Below are 10,262 nucleotides of genomic sequence, written 5' to 3' on the forward strand. Positions count from 1 at the left end.
GGAAAAATCAGACAATTGGAGCACTCATAGAGACTCCAGTTTTTTCTAAACTCTATTACTAATTAGAAAAAAAAAATGATATAAAGAAGGAAACAATCTCATCTAGAGTTTCACAAATTCTCCAACTTTTCCTAAACACTATAGCTAATTACGAAAAAATAGGAGACAAAAAACTAAATTGCTAAAAACAATAGTTTCCACCGAAAACGATTTTCCTAAAACACTTACGCCACAAAGAATAGTTTCCACACTAATCTTGGTAAAGTTTAACATAACAAAGTTTCTTTATAGAAAAAGACAATGAAATAACGAAGGAAAAAATGAATTGAGTTGCCTGAACATTTACTTTCTATATGTGTTAACCACACATGTGACTGGGACAAAAAAGGAAAAACAAAAGTAAACTAATCATAAAATAAGTAACAGTATACACTCAAAACTAAGTGGACAACAAATAAAATTGTATTGTATGCACTATATGCCTATATGGGCCTAAACAAATAAAGTTGGATAGATTTAATGCATCATCATCCACTTTGGGATTTAGACATTTAGTTATCGTTAAGGATTTCAAAAACCACAATAATTACGACATATTCCAATTAAATTTCTGAATTTATAAAAAAAAATTCAACACTATAATGTAATTTCCAATTTTAATATATATATACCAAACCAAAACAAATTACAGTGGAAAATTAAATTATACAAAAAATAACATCACAAAACATATAATAGAAAATTTTGCATTCATTCTAATACAAGTTCACATGTATAAAAAAAAATAAAAAATAACGGCAAACCAATAATGACAAATATTTTAAAATATATATAATACTACATGAAACTAAGTTCAAAGAACAATTAATGGGAAACCGAAAACTGGATTCAAATGCACCGAACTAACCTTAAATAGTATTTAACGGAAAATCGAAAACTTGATGCAAATGCAAATATTAAACTAATCTTAAAAAGTAATTAATGAGAAATCGGACTATGGATACAACTGCATTAAACTAACTTCAAATAATAATTAACGGGAAATCAAAACTTGGATGCAAATACAACGAATTAACATAAAAAAATAATTGTCAGGAAATCGAAAACTGGTTGGAAATGCATTGAACTAACCCTCAATGATTAAATTAATAGGAAATCAGAAACTGGATGCAACTGCATTGAACTAACATCAAAGAAAAATTAACTATAAATTGGGAACATGATGCAAATACGTAGAACTAATTTTAAATAATAATTAATGGGAAATCGAAAACCAGATGCAACTGCATTGAACTAATATCAAAAAATAAACTGGATGCAAATGCATTGAACTAACCTCAAGAAATAATTAACGAAAAATCGAAAACTGGATACAAATTAATTAAAGTAACCTCAAACAATAATTAACATAAAATCGGAAACTAGATGCAAATGCAATCTTATTGAATAATAAATAAAAAATAAAAAACTAGATGCAAATGCATTAAAATAATCTCAAAGAATAATTAACGGGAAATCAGAAATTGAATACAAATGCATTAAACTGACCTCGAAGAACAATTAATAGGAAATTGGAAATTAGATGCAAATGCATTGAACTAACCTCAAAAAATAAATAACGGGAAATCGGAAACTAGATGCAACTGCATTGAACTAACATAAAAAAATAAATAACGGAATTGAAAATCAGAAACTAGATGCAAATGCATTAAACTAACCTCAAAACATAGTTGTGTTATATGTTGTAGGAATGTCTCGATAAGTATAGTTTTGCATTTAAAATAGTGTTTATCTTATCTCTTTTCGTATGATTGGGAACGTCTTGCTATTTAAGTAGCTTCAATATGAACTTCACCTTATTAGGCAATCTCACAAAACTTCAATCAAACTTCTATTATTAAACAACAAAATAAAGTTGAAGGGTTTTATCAAGGGTGAGTTCTTTTTTTTAATGGATAGTGGGGTTTTCACGTTATAAGAAATTTGGATGAGTGATCAATATAATATTCATATATAATAGTTCTGCATATATAGTTGCAAATATTTTTCAAAATAATTAATATAACATCACACGTTCGTAGATAATCTTTGAAGATCTCACATAGTGAGTCATGTATAATTTAAAAAATAATTAACGGAAAATCGGGAACTGGATAATTTTTGATGATCCCACATAGTAAATCAAATATAATTTATTTTTATGTCCTGTTTGAAGTTAATATCACTACAACAGAAAGGCTCATTTGCAGCGCCATACCCCGTCACTAAATGTATTAAAATGCGTTGCAATTGATTAATTACAATGCCAAACTAAGCGACGCAAAGGCGTTGCAAAAAAGTGCGACACAAAAGTTCAACTGTGACACACTATATGGCGTTGCAAAAACATTTTAGCTTTTGCAATGCCTAGGAGCATTGGTACAACTTTTTTCCGTGGCTACTTATATTTTCAAAAATAAATAAATTCCCAAGCCATTTCAAACTATTTGCCACGCAAGGCGTTGCAATAACTTGGTTTTCCCAACACTCTGAGCGTCGCAAAAGGTGTGCCCATAGCTACACCAATTGGCGTTGCATGCTACACACTTCAGCGTTGCAAAAGATTGAGCTTTAGTTGCACTTTTTGGCTTTTTGCCATTGCAATTGATTAAGCGCCAACTGTGACTAGTTCTTGGAATTTTAGATTAAACAGCTTCTTGCCTTTACTAGCAATGACTTTACCTAGCAAATAGTGTAGTGTTTTTTTTTTTTTTTTTTTTTTTACTCCTGCCAAATACAATTTATGTTGCTAACAATAAGTCTTATATACCAACACTTCATCACAAGAATCATATCAAAATAAATTTCATTAATTAAAATCACCCATTACAAAAGTAATTCAAGCATCCAAAAAGGTCTTTTCCAATATATCATCTCAATAATCTTCACAACTATCAAGTTAATTTAGACAAATATCCCAAAACTTGTTTTTAGCAAAATTCACAAACACCCAAAGTCTGCCGATTTGAATAGCATCAACCCAAGTTCTTTCGTAAATCTACCAGCAACCAATCAACCACTCTGGTAAAAACAAATTAAAAAAAACATAAGTAAACTCATATATCCAAGAAAACAAAGCTAAAATACACTTAAGTAAGCAATGCATATGAAAATAGATTTGCCATATGTCAAACCTATATGGACATGGGATGTAGAAACACGACTACAACCTGCCACATTTGGTCAAGTTCCCAGCCTTTTACAGTCTACAATATTCTGCCCATGGCAGAAAACATAAAATGGTATCAATAAAATAAATAAGATGAGAAGAACAAAACAACTAAGAACCAATAGAACCAATAGAGTTTTACTTAGATAATACTCACAAGAAGTTAACATGTGCGCACTTCATAGTATCTAAGTATGGTTTTTAAGTCAATACACTGACTCCATATGGGATTAATCTTGAGTGCTACAGCCTATATGACAATTTGCTAAATAAGAATTTCGTATGTAACTATTCTCTTATAGAAACAAAAAGGAAACATAACTTTTTGGTGATCATAATATATGGTATAAATCCTTATACAATGAATGGGAACGAAACTAAAGAAGTAAAATACCTGCTCGTAAAGTTGTTATGCTCTCCTTGAAAGATATCGACTTCGGCGAATCATCCGAATTAAGAATATCAGATAATTCCTACAAGATGTAAATCTCAGAAGTGTGAATAGAATGTGACATATATCCACTGCAAAGAAATTATTGAAAGTTTCATTTGAAGTGGCACACCAGCGCAGAAATTGGCACTAAGATTAAAGCATGATCATAGATCCATTGTCTAATGTAGCACCAAAGTGGTTTACAGTGTTCAGCTAGCCAGTCTGGACATTTCAACTCTTTGATTCAACATAAAATAAGAAGATAAAAACAGAGAACCTAAGCTTAGTTAGTAACCATGTTATTGTATCATCATACTATAAGTTCTACAAGTCATACCAAAATAATACCCATTCAAATATTTTTGTGTCTCTAATGAATTTTTAATGGTCTCCATTGCTTTCTGTTTTGCGTACATATAACACTCGATTGTCTAAGCCAAAAGTTTCCTTCAAACTCTACTCATCGAGAACCTGAAAGACATAAATATTTACTAGACAATGTGAGATGGTGTTTGCAAATCTATCTTGGTGTGCAAACAATATTCAAATGGAAGCTCCTACATTCTTTTTGCATTAAATTTAGAGGATGGCAATGAAACAAACCCAAATTGTCCCAATCCCGTCGCATGTAAAACGAACATATGCTTCATAGACACGAAGCTCAACCAAATCTGACTGCATTTCAATTGTATAAAAAAAGTTCCACATAGTTAAACGTAAGTAAGATACAAGATTTTCAAGGGCTTACAAGTTTCGTAGCTGTTTGATTGATTTCTCCATCTCTAACCTGTAAAATAAAAGAACCAACCAGAAACGTTAACCCAAAGAGAAACAAAATCAATTAAGCCGAATAAGAGAAGCAACCAAGCAATCTGAAGATCGAAGCTTGACCGATGGGCGGGGTAACAGAAAAAATAAATTATCAGAAGAGTAAAAAATGTGTTATAAAAAGAGAGAGAGACAGATAGTTTACCACGGTGGTTAGATTCGTTGCCGGTGGGAATGGGTTGGTGGTGGTGGGAATGGGGTCATTGTGGGGGGTGGGGCGGCATCAGTAAGAGAAAAACCCTTTCAGGGTTTTCATTTTTCGTTTTTACTTTTTCGTTAGAGTGCCAACATTAAAAATAGGCTCACCCATGAAAGTTTTTGCATCCGAATTCCGAAAAAAAACCTCCCGCCCATAAAAAGCCCAATAGCAATACTACTCTCGTCGCCAATAAAGACTACACTAAATACAACATTTACATTTACAAGATTTGTTTCAACGAATAAGGCGTTGCAAATGATAAAATTAACTTTAGCCGCAACAATAGTGTTGTAAATGATAAAACTCTCCAAATAAATTGCATTTTCTTTTTTTTCTGAAAATATAATTATAACTAATTGCCACACTAGAGACGTCACAATAAATAAATCCATGTACCCTAAAGCAAATAGCACGACAAACTTTTAGCAGCCCCATATGGCGTTGCAATAGGTGACCTTTAGCAACAAGTTTTTAGCATTGCAAAAGAGTGTGCTGCAAAAGACCCCTTTTGTTGTAGTGATATTACACACCACATTAGATAATTAAAATGAAATTTGAAACTTTATGCAAATACAATAAACCAGACTCAAAAAGTAATTAACTAAAAATCGGAAACTGGATGTAATTGCATTAAACAAACGTCAGAGAATAACTAACGAGAAATTAGAAATTGGATGCAAATCTTTGAAAAATATTTAATGGAAAATTGGAAACGGTATGCAAATACATCAAACAAACTTCAAATAATAATTAACGGAAAATCGAAAACTAGATGCAAATGCACTTAACTAATCTCAAAAAATAATTAACATAAAATCAAAAACCGAATGTAACTGCGTTGAACTAACCCCATAGAATAATTGGCGGGAAATCAGAAACTATATGCAAATGCATTGAAATAACGTTAAAGAATAGTTAATGAAAAATCAGAAATCTGATGTAATTGCATCGAACTAACCTCAAAGCATAAATAATAAAAAACTAGATGCAGATATATTGAACTAACCTCAAAGAGTTATTAACGGGAAGTCATAAACTTTATGCAAATGCAATAAACTAATCTCAAAGTCTAATTAACGAAACATCGAAAAATGGATGCAACTGCACTGAACTAATCTCAATGAATAATTAACGAGAAATCAAACATTTGATGCAACTACATTGAACTAACTTCAAAAAATAATTAACCGAAAATCGGAAAATACTTTATGCAAATGCATTGAACTAACCTCAAAGAACAATTAACTAGAAATTGAAAATTAGATGCAACTACATTGAGCTAACCTCAGAATAATTAACGGAAAATCAGAAATTGGATGTAATTGCATTAAACTAAAATCAAAGATTAACTAATGGTAAATCAGAAATTGGATGCAATATCTTGAGGAATATTTAACGGGAAATCAGAAATTTGATACAAATGCATTGAAATAACCTCAAAAAATAGTTAATTAGAAATCATAAATCAGATGTAACTGGTTGAACTAACTTCAAAGCATAAATAACCAGAAATTTGAAACTAGATGCAAATACATTGAACATCGAACTAACCTCAAAAAATAATTAACTTGAAATCAGAAATTGGATGCATATGTATTGATCTAATCTGAAAGAGTAATTAATGAGAAATTGGAACCTGGATGGAAATGCAATGAATTAATCTAAAAAACTAATTAATGAAACATCGAAAACTGGATGCAATTGCACTAAATCAACCTTAATTAATAACTAAGGAGAAATCATAAACTTGATGCAACTGCACTTAATTAACCTCAATAAATAATTAACGAGAAATCGAAAACTTGATGCAACTGCATTGAACTAGCCTCAAAGAATAATTAATTGGAAATCGGAAACTAGATGCAATAACTACATTTAACTAACCTCAATGAATAATTAACAGAAAATTGGAAACTTGATGCAAATACATTGAACTAACCTCGAAATATAGTTGTATTATTTGTAGGGGGAATATAATGTCTCAACAAGTATAGTTTTGCATTTTAAATAGTGCTTATCATAATTCTTTTATTATGATTGAGAGTGTCTTGCTATTGAAGTAGTTTCAATATCATCTTGGCCACATTGAGCATTCTCATAAAATTTCAATCAAACTTTAATTATTAAACCTAACAACTAAAAGAAATCGATAGATTTGGTGTTTTCTTTTTATTGAGAGTGGTGCAAGAATTTTGAATGAGCGATTAATATAATTTTCATATATATCTCATAGCTCTGCATAATTGCTAATATTTTTTAGAATAATTTAATATAACGGAACCCGTTCGTAGGATGGGTTCAAAAACTAGTATAATATATATGAATGTATCAACTATTAACAAAACAAAAGAGGAAGAGAGGAAAATTGGAATGAGAGGTTTCAAAGTCAAACCATGTCAAATTTACAAACATGTTTAGAGAGTAAATCCATCCTAAATCAGTATTACTTTCCATCAAGAGATAATAAAATACATCAACCTAAAAAGCATAATCACAAACTATAAGACACTCAGGGCTCAGAGAAGAGGGAAAAGATGAATCTTTGTATTAACCAAGCAAGCCAGTTCCTTATTAGTAGAGCAATTTAGCGCTTCTTAGCGTAGGGATTCAATATTCTTGCTCAGTTCCTCCAGCTTTGTCATTCTTAGTCTCTCACTTTCAGCTACCAACTGCTTAGAGTACCATACAGGGGGGATCTTAGAAGCGACAATTAGAATGTAGTATGAGGTTAAAACACTTGATACTATTGTTGAGAATATATAGATGTAATCACCTCCATTAATCTGGTGACTAGCAGAGCTTTCTCCTTGTTTTTTTCATTATAAGCCTCAAGTGCTTCTTTGTATTCCCTTTCCTGCGATAAATGAAAATCCCACTTTTATGTGCTAATCATGATATACTGTGTCATCGAAACAGAATATAAATTGTGATAATCATCGTTCAATAAGTTTTGGTTCAGAGGATCTAGTGATAATGAATTGAAACAACAGAGCTAGGACTACAGTACTAAACTAGTTCACCTTCTTCTGGCAGCTTTGTCCTAGTGGTTTGAGTTCTTTGTTCATCGTGTCGATCTTCTTACGCACAACTGAAACTTCCTTCCTCATCGGGTCTGCAAGGGCTTCTAGCTCCTAAAATCGTTGTAATTTCATTTAAGTGAAGTAAGAGATTAAATTTGTCATTAGATCTAACTAAAATGTTGAAAAATATTAACAAAAGTCATGCCTCATGCACATCAATTAGTCAACAGATCTGACATAGGTACCTTAATATCTTTGAACAACAGCTAGAACTACACATACATAACGAATTAATGACCTGAACTTCATGAAGAAAAATATTTTAGGTTCAGCCATATTCCCATCCAAGTATGTTTCATTTTAGTGCACAGGCTAAAATGTTCACTTGGTATAAGACATTAAGGATGTTCAGATTTGGCCATAACTGGGCAAGAGCCGAATTTGGAAACCACAGGCCAAAACTGGTGAAAATTAATGACAAGGAATTAGAAAAGTTTGCGGAGAACAAATATTACAAAGATAGTATTATGAATACTAAAAGCATGACATACCATGTGTAAAGAGAAACAGAATGATGCATCTTGAACAGAATAATTGCATTGCAGACTCATCATGTATCACCATAATTCAGATAATGATCTTATTGTTACCATTTGTTAAGAAAGACCAACTAACACACCTCGAATTGTTGAAATTCGGATACCTTTTTCCAAAAAGATTTTGGAAGCATGAGGAACCTGATTCTCAATTGTACAGAGAATCAGAATGTGGTTCTTGATTTTCGAAGTCAAGAAAATTGATACAGATATAGACAATGTTCCTTCTAGCTTGTCTTCTAAGCCAAGTATCATTAAATGATGTATCCTACAATTGTACAAAACTTCATAGCAAAGCTTTCATGATTTTCTATGTAAAAGAGATAAATCCATTAAAGGGGAATTGCTTAATTATGGTAATACGTATTCATAAACCACACTGATTCAATTTGACTGTAGAACTATTAATGTTTAGTGATGTGGGCATGTTGGATTATGTCTAATTGGGATCTAAATTATATCAGAACAATATATAAAATTATGTACTAGTTTTTTTAATACAATTACAATAATCAGTTGGACAAAGTGTAAACCATGCAAAAGAAAAATAAACAGAAAATTTTAAGCTAGACTAGTGATACGGATAAGTTGGGCATATTGTATCTATTTGGAATTCATAAATGATAGAATTCTACAAAGAATTTCAACTTACTTCACGGATCTCCGCCAAGCGCTTGGTTTCTTCCTCCACTCGACCCAATCGTGCATGAACCTTCTCCCTCACGTCCATCTTCTTCCTTTCGATCTCTTCTTCCCTTGCTCGAAATGCAGCGAGGGCCGATTTCGATATCTCCTCATCCTTATCTTCCATAAACGACATGTTCCCACTGGAGTTGATACTGTCCATGCTCTTAATTCTCTGAACTTGTGTCCGTTGTTGCTCCATGGTTTGGTTCTGTGTTTGCATCGATCTCTTCCTCAGCGAACCTCCTGTCTTGGTCTTTTTTTCTTCTTTTGCTTTTGCTTTAGAATGATGATACTCTTTCTACTATTGCAGGTGCTTAGAACAATGTTGGCCTACCAAGCTTTCTTTATGCCTAAAGATACAAAAAGCTTATTTGGGTGAATTGACTAGATTATAGGCTACCGACTTCTTATATCTTATCACCAAATTAAAAGGAGTTCATCTTTGTTCTTGTTACAAACTTACAATAAATTCCATAACGCACTTGATCGATAAACACCTCTGAAATCTAAATATGCTGCATACGAATTAAGATATCAGTATATATAATAGGAAAACTTGATAAAGGATCATAGCTAGGCTGGCCTCCTTTAAAGATGTAGTTATTTTGTAAGTTGGTACATTGGTAGTTCCAACTAACTATTACGGTTGCTTACACTGTTACGTACACATGGTAACTGACACAATTTTTAAAACTCATCACTAGACATGCTTAATTTGTAAACAAGGAAGGGCTAGCACCAAAAAGAAAATGTCATCACCACTGTAACATCATGAATTGATCATCAACAAGCTTAGGAACCAACAAACAACGCAGTATGGACTATGGAGTAGTACATCTCTTTGACCCTTTGTGCATAAGTGGTGGCTCCTTAATTAGCTTGGGAGATTCAGTACGATGTGGCATTGCCACAGTGGAAAATATTGTCTTGGAAGCACGGTGCACATCATGGGATAACTGATGGACTAATTATGCCAACCTCTTTTTTCCTTTTTTTTTCTTTTGCATTTCTTATGAGCTCAATGGTTATGAATTTAATTATATGACCAAAAAGATAATATTATTTTGTTGACAGGTCCAAAGGGGTGTTGGTAATATTCATTTTCCCTGAAGGGAAGTGCTTAAGGTAGACGTTGTTGTGGAGTGTACAAAAAGGGTGTACCTACTATACCACAAGAGAAATGAGAGCCGTAAGAGCAAAGACTGGGTAGGAGAAGGGCAGACGACTTAAACAGAGGACTGCACTTCAGAATAGGACTTTAAGTCTGATTTCTCTTTTCTGTTGTTCTCTT

The 10,262-nt window shown here is 32.3% G+C and overlaps 1 protein-coding gene and 1 long non-coding RNA gene across 5 annotated transcripts; both read right to left on the reverse strand.

Annotated features, from left to right (window-relative positions):
• Positions 1–2,831: 2,831 nt before the first annotated feature.
• On the reverse strand, positions 2,832–5,290 carry LOC147482783 (uncharacterized). 2 transcript variants are annotated; one of them, XR_015205229.1, is made up of 5 exons: positions 4,615–5,290; positions 4,390–4,428; positions 3,603–3,681; positions 3,174–3,255; positions 2,832–3,060 (listed from the first exon to the last, which is right to left on the reverse strand). It is a non-coding gene; the product is annotated as an uncharacterized LOC147482783 (long non-coding RNA). The 2 variants fall into 2 exon arrangements; XR_015205230.1 differs by having other exon boundaries at positions 4,245–4,428.
• Positions 5,291–7,022: 1,732 nt separating this feature from the next.
• On the reverse strand, positions 7,023–9,705 carry LOC147482784 (uncharacterized). 3 transcript variants are annotated; one of them, XM_086577541.1, is made up of 5 exons: positions 9,435–9,701; positions 8,937–9,321; positions 7,689–7,799; positions 7,442–7,522; positions 7,023–7,337 (listed from the first exon to the last, which is right to left on the reverse strand). In XM_086577541.1, exons 2-5 carry the CDS (start codon positions 9,189–9,191, stop codon positions 7,263–7,265), a joined length of 522 nt encoding a protein of 173 aa, XP_086433667.1. In that variant the 5' UTR covers positions 9,192–9,321; positions 9,435–9,701; the 3' UTR covers positions 7,023–7,262. The 3 variants fall into 3 exon arrangements, with proteins under 3 accessions (XP_086433667.1, XP_086433668.1, XP_086433670.1); XM_086577542.1 differs by having other exon boundaries at positions 8,937–9,705; XM_086577544.1 differs by lacking the exons at positions 8,937–9,321; positions 9,435–9,701 and adding an exon at positions 8,240–8,876.
• Between the last annotated feature and the right edge of the window lie 557 nt (positions 9,706–10,262).

The sequence above is a fragment of the Coptis chinensis genome, chromosome 8 (assembly GCF_015680905.1).
Source record: "Coptis chinensis isolate HL-2020 chromosome 8, ASM1568090v1, whole genome shotgun sequence".
NCBI classification, from domain to species: Eukaryota; Viridiplantae; Streptophyta; class Magnoliopsida; order Ranunculales; family Ranunculaceae; genus Coptis; species Coptis chinensis.

What these genes read in the sequence shown, in the direction of transcription:
- LOC147482784 (XM_086577542.1), bottom strand. Translation starts at nt 9,191, where the DNA reads ATGCAAACACAGAACCAAACCATGGAGCAACAACGGACACAAGTTCAG. An exon ending in GCTTGGCGGAGATCCGTGAA is followed by an intron (nt 7,800 to 8,936) that starts GTAAGTTGAAAT and finishes CAACGATTTTAG; the next exon opens with GAGCTAGAAGCCCTTGCAGA. An exon ending in TAGTCACCAGATTAATGGAG is followed by an intron (nt 7,338 to 7,441) that starts GTGATTACATCT and finishes TACTCTAAGCAG; the next exon opens with TTGGTAGCTGAAAGTGAGAG.